The sequence below is a fragment of the Salvia miltiorrhiza genome, chromosome 4 (genome assembly GCF_028751815.1).
Source record: "Salvia miltiorrhiza cultivar Shanhuang (shh) chromosome 4, IMPLAD_Smil_shh, whole genome shotgun sequence".
Taxonomy (NCBI): Eukaryota; Viridiplantae; Streptophyta; class Magnoliopsida; order Lamiales; family Lamiaceae; genus Salvia; species Salvia miltiorrhiza.
Window position 1 is genome coordinate 22,069,504 of NC_080390.1, and position 22,324 is coordinate 22,091,827.

The 22,324-nt window shown below is 36.8% G+C and overlaps 2 protein-coding genes across 3 annotated transcripts; one reads left to right on the forward strand and one right to left on the reverse strand.

The window, feature by feature from the left end:
* Window positions 1-11,528: 11,528 nt before the first annotated feature.
* On the forward strand, window positions 11,529-18,199 carry LOC131019407 (cytochrome b-c1 complex subunit 6-like). Of its 2 annotated transcripts, none has more exons than XM_057947949.1 (5): window positions 11,529-11,716; window positions 11,853-11,886; window positions 12,541-12,625; window positions 17,652-17,741; window positions 17,821-18,199. In XM_057947949.1, coding segments are annotated over exons 2-5 (210 nt in total). In that variant the 5' UTR covers window positions 11,529-11,716; window positions 11,853-11,884; the 3' UTR covers window positions 17,854-18,199. The 2 variants fall into 2 exon arrangements, with proteins under 2 accessions (XP_057803932.1, XP_057803933.1); XM_057947950.1 differs by having other exon boundaries at window positions 11,590-11,755.
* Window positions 15,228-16,381, reverse strand: LOC131019405 (probable WRKY transcription factor 27). Its single transcript, XM_057947948.1, has 2 exons — window positions 15,934-16,381; window positions 15,228-15,848 (listed from the first exon to the last, which is right to left on the reverse strand). The coding sequence occupies exons 1-2, from the start codon at window positions 16,032-16,034 to the stop codon at window positions 15,338-15,340; spliced, it is 612 nt and encodes a 203-aa protein (XP_057803931.1). The 5' UTR covers window positions 16,035-16,381; the 3' UTR covers window positions 15,228-15,337.
* Window positions 18,200-22,324: the final 4,125 nt, after the last annotated feature.

Consider the following 22,324-nt stretch of genomic DNA (forward strand, 5'->3'; position numbering starts at 1 on the left):
AATATTAAAATAATACAATGGATATGGGGTGTAGCAAAATAAAAAAGTGGATATTTCATAAATATACTTTGCAAAAGGTGGATAGTTTAGAATTCCTCCCAAATATAAACTCAACCTTAAAATAAAGCCCATGCAAGTGTCAAAATAAACAATAAATGAAACAAAAAATAATAATAAAAGCCCATGAAGCCAATGACTGGGCATCAAACTCAAGTCTTGAGTTGAAACACACGATCATAGCTTTCCATAAAAGTGAGAGCATCTTCTGCGACATTATTCTCCCACACCAGAAAGCGAGGAGACCTCGACTCTGAGACGCCATCAGAAGCCTCATCTTTATCACCCAACTATGGCACCGGGTGTTTAACATTGAAGGTGTGAATGTGCGAAGGCAGCTTCAAGCGATAGGCATTAGGATTCACCTTTTCCACAATATCGACAAAACCTATCTTTCGTACGGTAAGCTTACTGTATCCGTGCGTCGGGTTACGATTCTTGGTGAGGATAGCCCACACGAAATCGCCCACCTCAAACTCAACAGATGCCGTCGATGATCTGTGGCAGCTTTGTACTTGGAATTCGCTTCAATTAGTTGAACGTGTATGGCCTCATAAGTGCATCGAAGAGTGTCCATAAGATCAACCGCATGGGTATCAACGCGAATGGGAGACGACAACGAGAAGAGTGTTGGCCCTCGCGGAATAACAAAATAGACAACCTGGAAAGGACACTGCCCGACGCTACGATTCACAATGCTATTATAGACAAATTCAGCTTGCGGCATACGTAAATCCCAAGCGCGCAAATGATGACCTACAAGGCAATGTAATAGATTACCCAATAAATGATTCACAACTTTAGTTTGGCCATTCGTCTATAGATGATAAGCACTACTCAAATCCAAACGAGTATTGGCCATAAGCCAAAGGTTGCGCTAGAAAAAATTAATCGAGTGTCACGACCAGAGACGATAGAGGAAGGCAGCCCCTACAAGTGATAAATTTCCCAAAAAAAATAATCGAGCCATGAAGGGAATCAAATGTCTTCTTATACGGAATAAAATGGGTCATCTTTGAGAACCGATTTACCACCATAGAAACAAACTCAGCACCACGTTGTGTGCAGGGTAAACCAAACATGAAATCCGTATTGCCGCCCATGGCACCGCAGGAACAAGCAGTGGGCGATACAAGCCTGCATTGGTGGACGTTCCTTTAGAAACGTAGCAGATGAGACATCAAGTAACATAACGGGCCACATCACGTCGAAGGGAAGGCCAAAAATAAAACCGTTGAACAAGCTCAATAGAGCGGTCGCGCCCAACATGATCGACCCCATGTAAATGAGGCACCAATTTGAGATGTAGGCTAATTTCAAGAATGCATAAGCGAGTGCCTTTAAATAAGGACTGTCGCAGGCCCAACATCTAGCTAGTGATAGCGTAGATCGATTATTGTACGACTAAATAAAAGGAAGAGGTAAAGAAATAGAAGCTAGACTAAACATTAAGCGGAAGCAATCAATAAAACATTGCTAAATCAAGCAATAAGATAATATCAACAATGATATAAAATATTATAGGCATCATAAGTGCAAGAGCGTCAAGACACTCATGGGTAATTACAAAATAGACATACTAAAGCATTCACAAATCTCAAGGTTTTCATGGTTCTCAGAGTATCGCACCAAAACGTAAACATACTATATGTGTGGAGACATATAGCTGAGAGTAAATTCCTTGACTGACTCGATGATAGACAACCATAACACAATATTGCCATAAGAAATGAAAATATTGTATAGAGAGAACATAAGAAACGAAACCCTCGCCAGCACTTGCCCGTTATCCATTCCTGTTAAACCTGCAGATTTAGAAATATATGAAGGCTGAGTATAGAGTACTCAGTAAACATAAGCCAAAAACAGTTGAAATCATTGCTCTTTAGAGCTATATGTTGAGCTTGCCCATTTTAAAATGCAAACACAGGAATATTGAGTTTTTTTGAAAAGAAAACTTGTGCATGCACAATCATTATAAACATCAAAATCAATCAATAGTAGAGATATGAGTCTGCAGACAAATAATATGTATGTATCTTACTACGACAAAAATAACATCAATCATCGGGTGAAGAGAAGTAGGCCTCATTCTCATCACCATGACCGGCCGACTGAGAGACGGCTCATGGTCACCATCCGTGTACACAATAACCCTTACTGATATAATGATCCAACATAGGGCCGATATCGTATCATCATCATCATCATAAAAATTAACATTTGTCGAGGTAACATACAACATCATCAAAAATACATGGCAAGTCAACAACCTTTATACTTCAAATCATATAAGTCATCAAATCATGCTTATAAGTTTCAAATTTGTTATACATAATAGTGAGTTCAAAGGTCTACATAATAGGGGAAGTAGAGAAGCCCACTTGTAGCCTAAAGCTTACTCTTCTTGATACTTTATATGGCCTACTTCCGTCCTCTACTCATGTCTTCAATGGCATACACAAATAGATAATTCATAAGACAAAACGAACTTCTGTAAGACACTTCCTTACTAACATCACTACTCTACCATGCTCATCACTTCACGCTAACTATCTCAATCTCATATCAACTAGACTTCCTAAGTAATCACCAATTCTATTCTAAGCTTATCTCCTAGTTTAAGACTATACTTCATCAAGAAATAAACACAGTTGCATCATTAACTAAGATTAGTTAATAAAATTACTAAACAAGTTCAATTAACCAAGTGAATGAAGACATTTTAAAAACTTACTATAAAATCGAGAAAATATTTTGAGTTGAGAGAAAATTCCCAAAAATTCAATTCAGGAAGCAAAGAACATATACATAAACAATCTTAGATCCAATACCCAAAAATAATTCATACAAGAATATAATTCTAAATTTTGTCAGTTCCTAACAAACTAACCTCTAGATTCCTTCATCGAAAAATTCTCAAAAATTCACGTTAAGCTCATATAATTCACAATAGCACATATACATGATCATATTACTCAAGAAAAAAATTAAAATCTTCTTCCCCTTTTTCACCACATTTTCAGCCCTTATATAGATTCTTAGGGAAGGATTCGTTCCATCAACATATCACATAGATAAGCTCAAATAATCATCAATAAGTCACATATAAGCACATATAGCTCATAACTCATTTCATATGGAAGATCCCTTTCATACATGCAACTAAACTAGGAGAATTTTCACAATTCAATATAATTAACCAATTAAGACATGCTTTCACCCTTTAGGTACTCTCATTAGCTCATAGAAGTCATTAATCCAAACATTTATCTCCTTAATCAAAAATACCCAATTCTTAGTAAACTAAACTCAAACATTTTTACACATACACATCAATTAATCAAATGGTCCTTAATTAATGTTTAATCACATTAGCACTCTCAATAGCATATATCAATCATCAATTCACCACGTAAGTCAAAAGATCAAAATTTCCCAATTTAGACAAAATAAGCTCATTGAAAATTCAAATCCCTTTCTAATCCTTTTTATAACTCATGGAAATGAACTCAATAGGTTCTCAATAGCATATAAATCACCTCAATTTAAGAAAAGAAAATGAATTTTTTTGGGGGTAAATCACCCTAATTTTTGAAAATTATATAGAAAGATAGAGGGGTGTTTTTCTTGCTTGTTTCTTCCATATACTCACATACACATCTCATATAAGATCAGATCTAAGTGAATCTATTACTTACTCAAAGACTTAAATGAGGTATGGAAACTTCCTTGAACTTCACTTCTGGAAACTCTTCAAAACTTGATCTTGATTCTAGATTGTGTAGATTCAGAACTAGATTTTTAGTGGAGATCTCTAGTATAGAAGGTTTAGAATCTTGTAGTATGTCATCAATGGAGGTTAGTGGAAGAAAAGAGAGAGAGTGAGAGAGAATGGGAGGGGGTGAGAGGAGGCGAAAAATTGGGGAGAGAGAGAGATTGAGAGTGTACCCTAAACTTGTTCACTAAGTCTTTAAGGGCGTGTTTGAATTGGCGGTATGGTTAAGGCCATTTTATTAAACCCAAGGAAAGAATAAAGGTTGTCGTCTTGTTGTGTTTCACTGAATATGCGTTTGATATCTATTCCAAAAAGTTTGATAGCATTATTATGTATTTGATAGCTCCTCATATGAAGCGTCCCTAGCATGTAAAATGACAAATATAGCCCCTGTGATAATTAGATATTCCAAGTGTAGAAACCAAGGTCGTGAAGCGTCCTTTTGAAATGAATATTGAGAAATTATATTGGATCCGTTAATGAAGGAACAGTCGTGTTTAATCAATTCTGATTTGCAGCGCGTCGCTGGCATCGCTGACGCGGGAGACGGGACCGAAGGTCGTGAAGGAAGATCGGGCGAGGGCGGCGGAGACGTCGTGGGTGTCGGTTGTGAGCCACCGCCACTTCGAGCCCACACTCGACATCAGTGATAGCGGCCTTAAGTTCACTCACATCCTCTATAATCTCCCCCTGCTGGTAACTATATATATATATATATATATATATATAGAGAGAGAGAGAGAGAGAGAGATTGGCTACTTGCTTTAGAGGATAAAATGCTTGTAAAAAAATTGAAGACAATTCACGCTTTTTTAATGGGCAATTTAGGAAGAATTAACAATAGATTGGGTTACTGTAGAAATCAAGCTTCCTTAACCAGTGGGTACCATCTCTTCCAGATGCTTGGTGTAACAGTACTTTTGGGGCAGGGCCCAACATAAATGACAGGCTTCCCATATTACAACAATTACAATTCAAACGTACAGTTAATGATAAAATGTTCCTTTAACTGTCGTTAACATTAAATTCAAACACGCCCTAAGTTGATAAGGCTTATCTAATGCTCTTTATCCAATCTAATTAATAAAATATTAAGTGGCTTATCCACCACTCCACTTGCATGTTATCCACCATATTAAAAATAATAGGAAAAATAAAGTTATACTAATCTATATAGTAAAGCTTGTAGAAAAAGATAAGTTAGGAAAATCACTAACTAATTAAATCATAAATCAATCATCATCTAATTGTGTGATCAAAAATAATTATTACAATTAGAGCACACATAATTCACATCACATCTAGCTCATAAAAATACACTCCAAGAATTAGGAAAATTATAATATGAATAGTAATATCACTATTTACCAATTAAGACTATCCCCTTTGTTAATAAGTCCAAAAAAATTATAAATTACTCAATTTCAAGTATATTAATCAAATAGATCACAGATAAGACGATCAAGCATTCTTAACTCAAACACATCATCTCAGTCAATCAAAATCTAATAACCAATCAATCGTCTCATAATGCTTAATAAAGTAAACTATCACGGAAATTGTTTGACTTCCTCAATCGGAAAGAGAAACTACAATCTACTCTCAATTCAATCAGCATTTCTATCTAAACTCATTCTTTCAGTATGATTCACTCAATAGTTCTATCGAATGAACTTCTAAAATACTCGTATCTTAATCTACTTAGAAGACTTTATCTCTCCCGTTATAACTAAATGGTAACATCTCGATGCTCTTAATACCATCTCAGTAGTATAAGTAAGAAAAATGTGGGGTGTTACGAGAACCCATCAAGCAAAACAAAGTCTCGAGTGTCACCAGCCTGTACACGTTGAAGAAGGGGCCAAAAAATTGTCCGAAGGATATAACTCCACCACTGTCTCAAAATCAAGGACAACAACTTGCAAATCAGTGAGTAGAGAATGTCACCTTAAACCACCGGCAACACGATTAGAAGCCCCATATCGATGCTTTAAAATGAAAGTGAACTGCAGTAAATATGTCGTCCAAGAGACATGGCAAGCGGACAAATCAGATTGAGAGCTGAAATGGCGCAAAGCCTCATGATCAGAGTAGAGAATAAATTTCGTTTGGAATAAATAGTTCCGCCAATTGCGAATGGCATGGAACACAACATAAAATTCAACGTCATAAGTGTTATAGCAAGAGCGAGGGCCTGATAATTTCTCACTGAAGAATGCCACCGGGTGCAAATATATACAATTGTAGCATTCAATTTTTAAGTGCTGCAAATAAATTTTCATAAATTAGAGACATAAGAAAAAGTGACACACTTGTGTCACACAATTGTGATACAATAGATAGATGCCGCACAATTTTCGTTTATATACAATATTGAATATGACACAATTTTAAATGAGTCGTGTAATCATGACATTTTAATGAGGTGTCACACATAATTGTCGCAATTCAGAGACGGAAAAAAATATGTGTCGCTTTTGTGTAAGAAAAAAATACGACATGATTTTTTTTTTTGAGGGGACGACATGATATTTAAGTGATGCATAATTGTTGCCAATATACAACATTAAATGAGAAATGTCTTAGATTTTTCATATAATAATGATATCTTAATGAAGTGTCGCACGAAAAATATCGTAATCCAGTGACATAAAAATATGTCTTCCATCTGTGTCAAAAAAATTATAACACAAAATTAAGATGACACATAGTTGTCGTAATTTATGACACCAATATGTAATATCGCACTTGTGTATGTCGCAATAGGTCAAAAATATTGTAGTGGTTGGGGGACAACTATTGATTTCTACTATTTACATAGTTAGTACAAAATCCACCTCAATATAAAACTCCAAATAAATATATCAGCATCGAAAGGTATATTAATCTCTTGTCTTAAAATTTAGTATTTACTATATACTTCGTCCGTCCCATTGATCTTGTCATTTTTCTATATTTGGTAATGATTTTACACTACAAACAATATGACCCCACACCTTTACACATTTTTATTACACTAATTATACTCTCCTTAATAACCGTGTCTAAAAGAAATGGGACAAGACTAATGGGACAAAGGCAGTATATCTTATAAAAGTGAATATTTGTCACATGTACCTTGTGAAAATGAGTAGTTTTACCATTAATACTATTTCTATCTAAGAAGTTATCATGATTTTCATATTTTTATACTGGTTAATTTATGAATATTAATTAATAAAAATGATGACAACTATAGATACACAATAATTTTCCAATTTCTTTTTATTAAAATAGATAAATTTTTTTGAACTTTTTAACAAATTGTTCTCTTTATTAATGATAACGGTGGTGTGAATGAAAGACACGAGTTTTAAAAAAATATTAGAAGATATGTACAAAGTGCTTATCAAAGTTGATTTATTAGATAATTAATATCTGATTTATAAAATGATTTTTTTTTATAAATATTATGTGTGAATATGGTAGAGATACAAGAGTATATGTTCTAAAATGAAAAGACTACCCTCATTATAAATGGATAAAAAAAAAGTGGGAATTATCACATACAACCCTTTTTTATAAAAATATAAGTTTTATAGCCCCACTTTATAATGCATAAGTTATATATAACCCTTTTTTGCTTAAAAAACTAAAAAGTCCTTAATTGACTTAGATAATTGGTCCCATTCTCTACCCCTCAAAATCAAGAATCAGACATTCTCTCTCTCTCTCTCTCTCCAAAATCCAACCATCGTCTACTGTCCGCTGCCATCTGTTCATCGCTCCGAAGGCCGCCGTTGTCGTTTGTCTGTCACTCCTCAGACCCGTTCCTTTGTCTGTTGCCCATGTTCGCCACGAGAACCAAGGCTCGAAGCCCTGTCGCCATCCAAGCCCTATCACGCACCGCCGTTGTTCGAGCTCCAACCCCCGCGTCGCATAAGCTCCACCCCGTCGAAGCCTGCCCCGCGCCGCCCAAGCTCCAACCCCTGCATCCATCGCCGTCGAGGCTGCTGTCGCCGGCCCCGCCCTCCGCGCTACTCCTATTGAAGCCGCGTTGCTCAAACCCTCGCGTCCACTACTTGATTGAGCACTCCATCGAGTACTCATCAGATTATTTTTCTCTTGTCTTTTTTCAACTTTTTTTTTTGGGGGGGTGGGGGGGGGAGGGGAAGTTGGTGCTAAATATGTATTTTGGATGTATAGGTCATTGCATGTTGGTAGATGTCATTGGGTAACTATACGCATTGTCTTGAATGATTGGAAGGTTGAGTTATATAACTATACGTGTTGTTTGAAAACTAAACTACTTTAATTTTAATTTGAAATGATTTGTGGTTGGGTTATAATATTTGATGATTGGATGATAATCATATTATCATATTTGATGGTTCGATCAAAATTCGCACAATCGTATAACTAGTTAATAATTACAGGTAAAATAAGTGTCTAATTAATTAATAATTACATGTTTTATAATGACAATACTTTTTTCATTACTCGATGATGTACTCGATGGTGAGGCGTTATGTCGGTCTTAAATAACATGTTTATACTAAAGTCAATGAAAACTAAACATATTAAGTGTACTTAGGTATTGCACTAAAGTAAATGATTGAGGTGTAGTATATCTACTACATAAGAGATAATGTGGACTTTTATTTTGAAAATCAAAAGATGTGACACATGTTGAAATGAAACATGTAATACAGACAATAATTATCATCTATCATGTTTTATAATAGTCAAATACACTCTCGTTGATGTTACAAACAAGTAATGTTTTGGATTGAAATCACAATAATTGAAAAAAATCATTATTGTTCTTCATTACTCAATAGAGTACTCGATGGTGTTCACCATCGAGTACATCATTGAGTAATGAAGAAAAATATTCATTTTTTCTCTTTTTTTTTTTTTTGAGATTTGTAATGATATGAGGCGTTCCGTGGTCTTAAATAATATGCTTATGCTAAATGACTCAACTCAAAATACCTATTGAACTAACTCGCAATCGTACGAGGTCAATCGCAACGGAATAAACTAACCCAAGTCGTACTCTCAAGGAAGGCTAAGCAGGGCGACTAATTATATCACACACAAAAAACAATAAATCCTAAACACTGTAAACAATAGTTGGGTATGACAGTCTCACTTTTCTTAAACATGCGTAATTAACTAAATAGAAATTAAATACCAAATCAACAACAAATGAAAGCGTAGAACAAATCATAAAAATAAATCAATCAACATTCAGCAACCCTAGACAATTAAGAAATCTAAAATAAATGATAAGTACCATAAAAATAAATCAATAAGCAGAAATAAACTCAAAACCTAGAACAACGATAATTTGGCAAAACAACAATAGCGCAATTATTGGTTCAAGACAACATAAGAAATGGAAATACAAGATAAATAAAATGCAGATGAAATCTCGTCGTACAAAACAAAGTTAAAAAATCTCATCAATCCTTACAGTATTCAATGATAAAAACTCTGAAGAAAATTGAAAAGAAAAAGAATTGGTGTGTTTGTGTTGCCAGATTGTGGGTAACAAGTGTGCCCTAAAAAATAAAAACCAGTCTTTTAAATCTCAAAATACGCGGTCTCTTAAACATCAGTTGGGGCGGAGTAACTTCCTTTTCTAAATTGAATTCAGTCAGAATGAGTGGGACAAGTGGCAAACAGGAAGAGGCGGGTGTGAGCGACTTGAGTGGCCATTGGGAATCCAGCTGTCGCGGGTTGTGCATGAGAAATGAGTGAGCGGGGGCAACCGGCGTACGTGGGGCATGCAAGGCAAAGAGAGCGACCGCTGGCATAGCCAGCGGCTGCGGGGGTGAGGGAGCAGCAACGGGTGAAGGCGCGGAGAGTTTCTCCATTTATTTGCACTTTCACATTTTCCTCAACCTCCTGCAAAATAAGTTCAACGCATCAACAAATACTCTCAAATCAAATTAAATATGCACCAATGATATAGCAAGTAATTGCCCACATATATTAAGTATGCTTAGCTATTGCACTAGAGAAAATGATTGAAGTGTAGTATATCTACTATATAAAAGATAGTGTGGACTTTTATTTTGAAAATCAAAAGATGTAACACATGTTGAAATGAAAACATGTAATACCGACAATAATTATCATCGATCATGTTTTATAATAGTCAAATACACTCTCGTTGATGTTATAAACATGTAACGTTTTGGATTGAAATCACAATAATTGAAAAAGATCATCATTGTTCTTCATTATTCGATGTAGTACTCAATGGTGTCATAGAGTAATGAAGAATAATCTTCAATTTTGCTCTTTTTCTTGAGATTTGTAATGATATGAGGTGTTCTGTTGGTCTTAAATAACATGTTTATGCTAAAGTCAATGAGAACTAAACATATTAAGTATACTTAGCTATTGCAATGACCTATACATTACAAAATACTCCCTCCGTCTCATTTTTAATGTCTCATTACTTTTGGGCACGAAGATTAAGAAATATGTAGAAAGTAGATAAGGTGGGTTGATGAAAAGTGTTTAAATATTATGTATAGAGAGAGAATATATTGCCAAAAAATAAACGAGACATTTGTAATGGGACATCCCATTATGAAAAGTGAGACATTTGTAATGGGACGGAGGGAGTATATATTTAGCACCAACTTTTCAAAAAAAAAAAAAATCTGACGAGTGCTCAATGGAGTACTTCATCGAGTACTCGAACGAGTACTTCATCGAATAGTGTATGCGAGGGTTTGAGCAACGCGGCTTCAACAGGAATAACGCGGGGTAGGGCCAGCGGCAACAACCTCGATGGCGGTGGACGTGGGGGTTGGAGCTTGGGCAGTGCGGTGCAGGCTTCAACTAGTTGGAGCTTTGGCGATGCGGGGGTTGGAGCTCGCACAGTGGCGGCGCAGGGCACATGGCTTGGATGGCGGCGGCGACGGGGCTTCGAGCCTTAGTTCCTGTGGCTGACAGGGGCGACAAACAAATGAGCGGGTCTAAGGAATGGCGGACAGACTACGGTGGCGGCCTTTGGAGCGGTGAACAGATGGCGACAAACGATGGGTGGATTTTGGAAAGAGAGATAGCCGATATTAAAAGAGAGAGAATTTTGATTCTTGATTTTGTGGGGTAGAGAATGGGACCAATTATCTATGTCAACTAAGGGCTTTTTAGTCTTTTAAGCAAAATGGTTATATAACTTATGTATTATTCCATTCGTTCCATTACAAATGTCCCACTTTTTATAATGAGATGTCTCATTACAAATGTCTCATTCCTTTTTTGGCAATATATTTTTCTCCATACCTAATATTTAAATAAATTCCACCAACCCACTTAATCTACTTTCTACATATTTCTTAATATCCGTGCCCAAAAGTAATGAGACATTTATAATGGAACGTATGGAGTATAAACTAGGGCTACTTTACTTATAAATTTATAAAAGATGGCTATTATAACATTTGCCTCATAAAAAATATTAGATTTATTGTGAACAAAGGAAGTATTAAATTTTAACTTTTAGGCGACATTTATTTTGTATGATTAAAAAGATGGATGATTGAGTATTTTTATCTTTAATAATAGAATTTTTCCAATGTCGCTCTATTAAATAAAATTAATTCAATTAATACAAATAATCAAAAATATTAGAATAACTAAAATTTCAATACATCAAATAAAAAAGAGATTAGCTAACAATAATCGTTCAAAATAAACGCAGTAAATTTGTGATATAGAATCTTCCTTTTCAAAATTATCAAAATTCTACAAGGGCGTGTCCCCTGCGCACGTTAATCGCAGCAACTGTGCATCCTCCAATTCCAAATCCCCTTTTCTCGATAGTCAAAATTAATCAGTCTCGCTAGCTTCGCCACACCTCTCCTCCTCCAGCTTCGGGTAATTCTCACCATTTCTGTCCACCGCGCTTTCAGATCCGTAATTCTCTTTGATAGTCGAATCTAGGGTTTTTTCTTCTTCTGTTTCATGGTTTTGGCTTATATCTGTATTGAGTTTTGAGGGCATTCTTTTGCAGATTGTTTCAGCTGATTGTTGGAATTCTAAACGATGTGAGTATTATCACTACTCTTTTAGTTTTGGTTGATTTATTCTTAGAAATTCTGATTGTATGTGATTTACTGATGTACTGGTCTTTCTTATTTTATATTGTTAGGAATCAGTATGTAAAATGGCTTTTTTTTTGTTGCATTTTATTGATATTGCAGTCCTTCCTTGTAATTCTAAAAGCCTTCTGCTTATTTAATGCAGTAGGGATCTCCCTCGACTGTTTTGATAGTTCATTGGTTTCTGTAGGATACATTTCGTGCTATCATGTGGAGCTGGTTGCACTTAAGTCTCTGTTATTAGCTGCAAAAGTCCTCATCTGTATGCTTTAATCTTCATGTCTCAGCAATATACTGACTTTAAAATCATAAGGCATTGTTTAATTGGGTTTCTGAAAGAACATCCTGTGTCCTATTTCTTTTTCCAAAGCACAACCAATCACAGTCGTGATTTCCAATCTATTTGCCGTATATTTTTAATTGTCTTCCGAATACCAGCCTAACTCCTTTCAACATTCTCTGAGTTTCCCATTATTCATATTTTCACATTGCACATTTTTTCAAACAGGATGCACAGGAGTACTATATTTGCATATATCTGGCTGAGCTGAAAAAGCCTCTTTAATCTTTTAACAATTGTCACTGCTTAATGTGTTACAGGGCTGACGAGGAGCCTGTAGATCCAAAGAGGGAACTTGAAGACCGTTGCAAGGCACCATGCACGAGGCCACTTAAAGAATATCAGGTTATTTCTTCTAAAAATTATTTATATACACATTTCTCTAATTATTCAATGCTTGTCTGCTTGAAAATATTTTCAGCTCCTTTTTTATTGGATTTGTAAGCTATTAATGGTAGTATACTTCTGTCCCCAAATATCTGAGAGTGCTGAGTAGCTACTTAACAGTTTGGTATCCTTTTTGTATCTGAACCTTCCTGATTACAATCTGCAATTTGGGTCTATATGTGGCGGGTAAAGATTGATTATATGGGCGAGTTGGAAGGGCTTACTCGGTCATTTTCTTTGGTGTGAGGCTTGGCTGATATCATATTATTTATATGTTTTATTAGACTCTTGACGTCTCTTTATGCTTAAATAGTAAATATGGCAAAAGTCACTAATAAGTCTGTAAGGGTTGGACATAAGTTAATTATTTTGTTCATGGGCTGGATTAGACCTGACAGGAGGTTTCTCCTGGTTGTTCTAACTGATTATGAGAATAATCCTCCATTCCTTCGCAATTTCTATCTACATTTATTCCTGGATAACGTCTCAGGCTTTCTAGATTGATGGTTGAAATTAAAACTAGTCAAGCATTAGTAATCCGCTGTTGTGCCTCCATCTAACTTACTTATGTTTGGACTTTTGATGGTAAAAAGCTGGCATGTTAACTGTAAAGGTCTCTATATGTGTCTCTTTAGTTAGTTTGTAGAAATTTAGATTGACAAAAGTTGTTGGCTGAGGAATGTACTGAGCAGAGTAAATCTGGCGTGAATTACTGTCTTAAAGGGAAACTGATAATTAATTGGAGCTATGTGTTTCTGTGTAGAAACTACAAACTAGAAAAAAGCTTTAAGAAACTACGGAGTGACTGGGGCTTGAGATAAATCTGCTTTCTAAGAATTCGTGAAATTACTAACATGGTTGAACTTGGAGCTTTCGTAAGAATTGGACAAGTGGATAGGTGGTGTAGCTTTTCAAATTTGATAGTAGAACAAACAAAACCTTTTGAGATCTTGTGGTTAAAGTTGTGGCACACATGGAAAGAAAGCTGTCTAGATGATTCTCCTTGAAATGCTGTACATGCAATCTTTCAAGAGGTGCAGAAACATTAAATATTATGATTTCATTGAAAGTCAAATCACATGTTTTGTCTTCTTAAGCACATTTCCTTTGCTTTGTGGAGGACTTGGATTCTCTATCATGCTTATGATAAGCTTCAATACCCAAAAGATAGTAAAGTATTATTGGTATTTAAGTAAGGGTTAATCATAGACTCATAGTTTGTGGACCCAACTTTCTGTGTTCTCCAAAAAATGTCCCTAACTTACATTTTCACTTCAAAATCCCTCAACTTTGGTGAAAGTTTTATTTATGTTCTGTTTCACAGAACCTGGTGACAGAATAATGAGTCTCTTCGCTGTTTATTCAATATAAAATTACAGAAAAAACCGTAAACTCTACTAAGAATCCGGCAGGATGATTCATCATTCTATGTTCTATAAGGCAGGACATAAATCCAACATTTTCCAATGTTGAGGGTTTTGAAGTGAAAACCTAAGTTGAGGATGTTTTTTGAAAAACGCTGAAGTTGGGAACACAAGTTGTGAATAACCCTATATATTTATGTTCATAAAGAAAGTTATTTTCAGATTATAATTACTCCTTCTGTCCCAGCTGTTAGTATCTATATTTCCTTTTTTGGCCGTCCCACATTTTGGTATCGATTTTATTTTTAGTAAAAGTAGGTGGAACCCTTACTCCACTTTAATTATTTTAACACTCACATAAAAGGTGGGACCCTTATACCGCTCACAACACACAAAATACTTTATTAAAACCCGTGTCACTCTCAAATGGATGCTAAAAGTTGGGACGGAGGGAGTATTTTCTTATTTCAGATATTTTTATTTTATAAATCTTACAAATGGTGGAACTTACCTTCATATTTTAGAGGTTAGACCAGCGGTTTAAAATTCGGTCTTCCCCTAATTTTTGTACTTTTCGAGGATTTGAATTTGAATTTAAATATATCGGACATATTTAGAAACATTACTTGATAAATGCTTAAATAATAATATCATATTAAACCTCAAACTATACCAGCTTTATCAAAAATGTCCCGAACTATAAGAAATATTTTTAAAACCCCCAAATTATTAGGTTTGTATCAAAAATGTCCAGCGTTCATTTTCTGACCTCCGTAATCATGATGTGGCTTGCCGAATGCCACTGTGTAATTTATATTTTATTTTTTAAAGGACATGATTTAAAAGAAATTAAGTCCACAAGATAATCTGACCTTCAACGCGATTTGAATCAATTGACGTGGCATAAAATGATGTCCTTTTTTAAATGGCACAAAAAAACGTCGTTTTGTGCCATTTCATTTAAAATAATAAAATACAAATTACATGGTGGCATCCGGCGAGCCACATCATGATTCTGGGGATTGGAAAATGGATGCCGAACATTTTTTATACAAACTTAATAGTTTAAGATATAAAAAATAGGGCGAAGGTGCACATTAGCCCCTGAACTACACACCCCTATAGCTTTTACCCCCCAAAATCGGTCAAGGCGCATTGACCTCCCTGAACTCCAAAAAAATATATCACTTAAACCCACGACTCAAACGGTGAGTTAACTCCGTTTTCTTTGTCCTTGATGCCTCCAAATCCAATCTTTTCCATCCATCTCTAGAAAGCAAAGATCCATCAATGATTTCTATGCAACTCAGTCGCCGCCGTTGAATGTGCCGGGGGAGCTGGTCGATGTCCACGGCGGGGACGACATCGAAAAGAAGTCTCCGCCGCTGCCGCTAGAGTGATCTTCTGAATCTTGAAATCCTCTGAACATGTCATCATCGTCGTTCATCAAATCACTCGGGATCATGATTATATTCTCGTCGTCCTCGTCTCCTGCGCCGTCGTCCTCCTCGGCCATCTGCACGTCGTTGTTCTGCGCCGCGGCTTCGGCGTCTATCGTCGGAGTATCCGGAGAGAAACTCGCTCCGGTGGCGGGCGACGAAGAAGAAGAAGCCATCGAGCCCTTTTGGGATAGAACTGCGCTATTGATGCCGCCTTTGGGCGGTGGAGAAGCGAGTTTGCTGCGGGTGCTGCCGGCAAGTGAGCTCTGGTGAGTCGGGCGCGGGTGAGTGTGCTCGCCGGAGTATGAGACCCTTGGGCTGCGCTCCACCTGTTTACTGGCAGCGCAGCCTTTCGACGTGCTGCACCGGTAGTAGTTTCTGGAAGAATAATTTTGAAAAAATAACAAATTAAGATTTGATAATCAACAAGAATATATGCCCAAATAAAGAAATTGAAGACAACCTCGGATATGGAGAGCCTTTAATGGGCTTCTGACCGTATTTTCTCCATGCCCATGAATCTGCAGAGAGCTCTTCTTGTGTCATTTGACGAACCATTTTCATCTGCTGATTTTTCCTGTGAAAATCATGGCTTTCTTAATTCCTCAAGATTTCTCAGAGATCTAGAGAGAGAAATGAAGGTACCTTATTCGTGGTCGAACGGGCTGAGGAATTGCACCTGGGAAATTCTGAGGGGGAGAACCTATATTAAACTGTACATTTTCTTGATTTTTCATATTTAATCGGAGTGCCGGTTTGATCTGCATGAGCTCTTCTTGATGCTGCGGCTGTAGGACGGCGGTTGGCGGCGGACTGTCGCCGCAGAATTCTTGGTAGATTTCTTGCAAACCCTGGCGGGGACGAAGGTTGGACTGGGGCCCAGCGTAAATTAAAAAAAAAAAATTTAAATGGGAAAAGCGGAGTTAACTCACCGTTTGAGTCGTGGGTTTAAGTGATATATTTTTTTGGAGTTCAAGGAGGTCAACGCGCCTTGACCGATCTTGGGGGGGTAAAAGCTATAGGGGTGTGTAGTTCAGGGGCTAATGTGCACCTTCGCCCTAAAAAATATTTCTTATAGCTTGGGACATTTTTGATAAAGTAGATTTAGTTTGGGGTTTAATATGATATTTACCCTAAATAATAGTATTATTAAATTTACAGGACAATGCATTCAAGTTTATCTAAATTATAAGTTTCAAATTTTAATTTTTTTTTTATAGTTTTAATTTATATAAAAAATCATACAGTTTTTATAAGTATTGCAAGAATTTTTAATGTTGGAACTTTAGTGATAAGTTAGCCTTCTTGCTGTGACTGGTAGCCTTGTCATCGTCAATACTATGATTGGTAGTGGAACAAGAGTGATAAGTTAGCCTTCTTACTATGATTGATGTGCATTGAAAAATTAGTTTGTATAGATATTAAGCATAAAAGGATTATATGATAAAATAAATAATTATTTTTAATATAAACTATTTAGAATTGGGCCCATCATCCCCTTAAAAGGTCTCATAAGTAGAGAGGGTACTCTAAACTTATATATTGGAGACTAGATCATTATCAAGTCGATGTGGAACAGAAAGGATGGCTTTAACAAAAACCACACCTAGATATTTGGTTTAAAAGGTTGGTCTCCAATTTACAAACTACTCACTTTTATCAAACTCAAGCTACATAAATTAGGTTTTTTTGCTTGGGTGCCAGCATACTCACATGGGAAAAATGATGTCCTTTTGGTTATAATGAATGTTGAGTTCAATAATTTAAAAGGTTCATTCTGATTTGTCAAACTCAGTTTCATATCCTTCACCAACATATGTGGTGACTCCAGACCCACTACTCTATGCAAACTAGGTTGATTGGAAAATGGTTTACATCTATGTAAAAGTAAAACCCTTTTGCAAGGTTTTTTTGTAATTTTACACTTCACTATTTGTCAAGGATCAACGTGTGCCCTTCATATTTCAACATTGAAATGGTGCTTTAATGATCTGTTATCTAGAACTTTTTGGAGGTATCTCCGTGTAGATAGCACTGACCAACTCTCCCTATTCTCTTTTGTTGGTATGCTACAAAATGAGCTTTGTGTCATATTATAGCCTGGTTTTGCTAGACCATCATCAGAATAGCTTCTTAGAAAGTGCTGATCTTTTCTTTCCCCCTCGGATTTGTGGGTGATAGGCCTGTTCTAAGAGAATTCAAGGTGATGAATCGGGACACAAGCACTGTACGGGACAATATTTTGATTATTGGCGCTGTGTTGACAATTGCGTAAGAGCACATTTTCCATTATGCATTATTTTCTCCTGTGTATAAAGGCTCCTTACTAACTGCCGATTTCTTTGCACAGGTTGCTACTAAGTTGTTTTCGCATCTCAAATAACAATGACAAGACCTCATTGGTATACTTACCAACTTACGCTTGTTTCTTTCCTAGAGCCGATTGTACCCGTTTTGTTGTGCTCTTGACGCTCGATTCTTTCCAAGAGCCGGTTGTTCCCGTTTTGTTATGCTCTTGATGTTACTAGCTGTACATGAGCAACTGCTTACCCGAGACTGTGAGATATGGTTTGCTCATCGGATTAATAAATGAACTAGAACAGGGTTTTATAAAATTCAGCATGTTAAGAATATCATGTCTGATGTAAAATTAATAATTGGTATTGTGTTCCTTGCTAGCAACATTTTAATTTCATTTGTTAGTCTAAAAAGAAGCGTGTTTGTCTCCATTATGTGTATGATTTGAGTGTTTTTGCCCGTATCATCCTTGAGTCTAGATATGCTACAGGCTTGCAAGTGGAGTATTATATTTTGTCCACCACTTAAACCGATCACTTCACTTATCACTAGGTCTTTAAGGATCGTAATAGGGCTTAAGACATAGGTAGCAATTCTAGGTTGAAGGTTGAGGATTGTTGGAGTTATTGCATTAGCCAATTCTTTTGGTTTAGCATACTTGCACTAGAGAAAAAAGGGTACATAGATAACACTCCATACATAAAGGTTTATTTCTTGTTAAAATCCACAATAGTATATATGTAAAGGTTATAGAAAAATTGTTATATACGGAGCTGTGAGAGCTCAAGATAAGGTTGAAGGCATTCCAACATATTATTTGAATGATATTGTTCTATCTCAAATTTAGTGAGTATGAAGACATGCACGTGAAAAATGATAACCCGATTAAGTGTTGAGGCTCTGTTGAACTGAACATGATCCAAATATAACAGTTGTACAATTCAGTGTGTGACGTAGCCTAAGCGTGAACATGAATGAATACTGAGAAAAATCTCAAGTTTCATGTAAGATAAAATCCAAAAAATGTACCTCAGAATTGATGGAAATCAGAATAAATAGTCTAAATATAAACTCAACCTTAGAATAAAGCCCATGCAAGTGTCAAAATAAAACAATAAATGAAATAGAAAAATAAAAGCTCATGAAGCCAATGATTGGGCGTCAAACTCAAGTCTTGAATTGGAACACACAATCATAGCTTTCCATAAAAGTGAGAGACAATGTTTGAAAGTACGTTTTGTGAGACGAATCGTCTGCTTGACGAAGCGTAAGTTTCGAAATGGGGTGAGGCGTAAAAAAAAATGGAAATCATATAAAAATAGATAAATTATACCTAATATCATAAAACACTTAAAAATATAGCAAACATTGCAAAACACATAAAAACCTAACAAATATTCCAAAACTCATAAGTTCTTAATTACTAATAAGTCTTTTAAAATCTTAAATTAAAATCGGAAAAATCATCGAATGTCCAAGAAGTGTGAAACATCCTCATCCCCATCATATTCATCTTCTTCATCCTCATCAATCAGTCCAAGGTTGCCACCTATATGATCATATAATCTAAATGTTAAAGTTCTTCTAGAATATTATCAAGTTTCTTTAGTTAAGAATCTAATAAGTACAAGTAAAGTACCTCTTTGTTTCCTCTTCCTTTGTCCACTTGAGCTTTCCACTTGAATTGTTAGCGGCGATTCATCTTCCTCAACTTGGATTGGGTTGGCAATCCACTCATCATCAGAGGCTGGTTCTTCAACAACCAATGGATCAACATCATCCTTTCGTTGTTATATCATCATATGCTTGTACTTCAATTTCTTATTGTACATGATGTACACTAAATCCGATTAGCCCGTGGGCTGGCCCGACTAACCCGCCAATCCGTGAGAGTTAGGACTGATAATTTTCAACCCGATAAATTACAATCCGATTAGCCTATAACTGAAAAGCCGATAGCCGATAGGGTCGGCCCGAAATTCACCCTAAATCCTATAGGGCTGACCCGAAAATAATGTAAAAATTCAATATTAGAAATTTATACTCATCATTTCACTTCTCTATATTTTTTTTTATCCAATACTTAATATAATATATTTAGATCTAAAAATTAAAAATAGATACTTATTTAATAAAAATAGGGTTAATGTCGTGAAAAACCATGAACTTTGGTGCGATTTTCAAACTTTCCATGAACTATTTTTTTTATCCAAATTTCCATGAACTTTAACGCCTGAACAATTTTTCCACGTTTTTTACTTCCGATGATTGTCCGGTCTTATGTGGCGCCTACGTGGCATTACCGAGCTGACATGGCGCCTACGTGGCATTACCGAGCTGACATGGTGCCTACGTGGCATTACCAAGCTGACATGGCGCCTACGTGGTAATACCGAGCTGATGTGGCGCCTATGTGGCATTAATTTTCTCTGCTCTGCTCTGGTGGCCTCGCTGCTCTGCTCTGGTCGCCTTCTTTTTTGCTCTGCTCTGGCCATCTCGCTGCTCTGCTCTGGCCGTCGCCTCCCTAACCAACCCTGCAGATCCGTCGCCGCGCCAGTCGCCGCCCTCTCCGCTGCTACGATTCGCGGCCTTTACCACCACCACACCAGATCCGTCCACCGCAGACCTCCACCACCGCCGTCCACCGCAGACCTCACATCATTCCAGAAATTCTTCTTCTCTCCAAACCTCCACCGCCGCCGTCCACCACAAACCAGATCCGCCGTCCCTACACTGCCTTTACCACCGCCTCCGTCACTTGGACCAGATCCGACGCCCCTGCCGCCGTCGCCGCGCCAGTCACCTCCAGTCCCTCGTTCTTCTTCTTCCCCAAACATCCATCGCCGCCGTCGACTTTTTCTCCCTCAAAATATCTTCTTCTTCCCCAGATCTCGCGCCGCCGACCTCACACCACCCCTCTCTCTCCACCGCCCTCCCCCACCACCTTGCAGATCCGCCGCCCCCCTCCGCAGTACCAGGTGGTTAGAAGAGCTCTGCCCACGGAGACGGAAAACCTTCTTTCCGGCGAGCTCGACCACTAACAGAGAGAGAGAGAGAGAGAGAGAGAGAGAGAGAGAGAGAGAGAGAAAGTTTTGGGCTCAAAACGACGTCGTTTTGATTCATCGCCGGTGACGCCATGTCACTTTTTAGGTCACTTAAAAATGCCATGTCAGCACTCAATTTGGGGATTTTTGAAAATCGTGGAAAAATTGTTCACGCGTTTAAGTTCATGGAAAATTGGATAAAAAAAATAGTTCATGGAAAGTTTGAAAATCGCACCAAAGTTCATGGTTTTTCACGGCATTAACCCATAAGAATATTGGATCTGTTATAAACTAGAGAGAAACGAGATAATAGAGAAGAGAATATCAATTCAGTGTATTCAATATGAGGGCCAAATGACTCTATTTATATAGGTAGGAAGTTAGGGTTTTAGGGTAGATTTCTTAGTCAACACCCATAAGATATATTTACAACACTTTCCCTTGATTGACCAATCCCTAAAATAAGAATGTTGCATCATTAAAACCTTACTAGAAAAACACAATGGGACAAAACCTAGTCGAAGGAAAAAGAGTACAACTGCTTCCTCTAAACTTGAGATCATTGAAGATCTTTGAGTCGGCGCATGCCGATCTCGCGTACCAACTTTCTGAATGTCGATGTTGGTAATGCCTTGGTGAATAAGTCTGCCAGATTATCACTTGAGTGAATTTGTTGAACGTCGATATCGTCATCCTTTTGAAGGTTGTGTGTGTAGAAGAGTTTGGAAGAAATATGCTTCGTCCTATCGCCTTTGATGTATCCTTCCTTGAGTTGCGCGATGCAAGCAACATCGTCTTCATATAAAACAGTTGGTTTGGCCTTTGATGAAGCTAACCCACACGACTCTTGATATGACTTGTCACATTTCTCAACCATACACATTCTCGACTTGTTTCGTGGATTACAATGATTTCAGAATGATTTGAGGATATTGCAGTCAAAGTTTGCTTCACAGACTTCCATGATATAGCAATTCCATCACATGTGAAAACGTATCCAGTTTGTGACTTAGCTTCATGTGGATTGCCTAAAGTTCTACATCCGAATACCCCACTAGAGTATAATTAAAATTTTCTTGATAATATAATCCAATGTCAATGGTACCCTTTAGATAACGTAGAATGTGCTTAACACTATTTCAATGTCTCAAAGTGGGTGCAGCGCTAAATCTTGCTAGAAGATTGACAGAAGAAGCTATATCTGGTCTAGTATTATTAGCCAGATAAGTCAACGCTCCAATTGCTCTTAGATATGGTACTGCAAGACCAAGTATCATTTCACTCTTTTCAATTGGTCGAAATAGATCATTCTTAGTATCAAGAGATCTAACGACCATTGGTGATGCTAATGGATGTGCATTATCCATGTATAAACGTTCATCCACGGATACATTCAATTTGTAAACCAAGACAAAACTTTGTCTTTCCCAAATCTTTCATCTCAATTTCTTTCTTCAAATATTCAACAGTTTTATTGAGCTCTTCAGGAGTCCCAATCAAATTTAAATCATC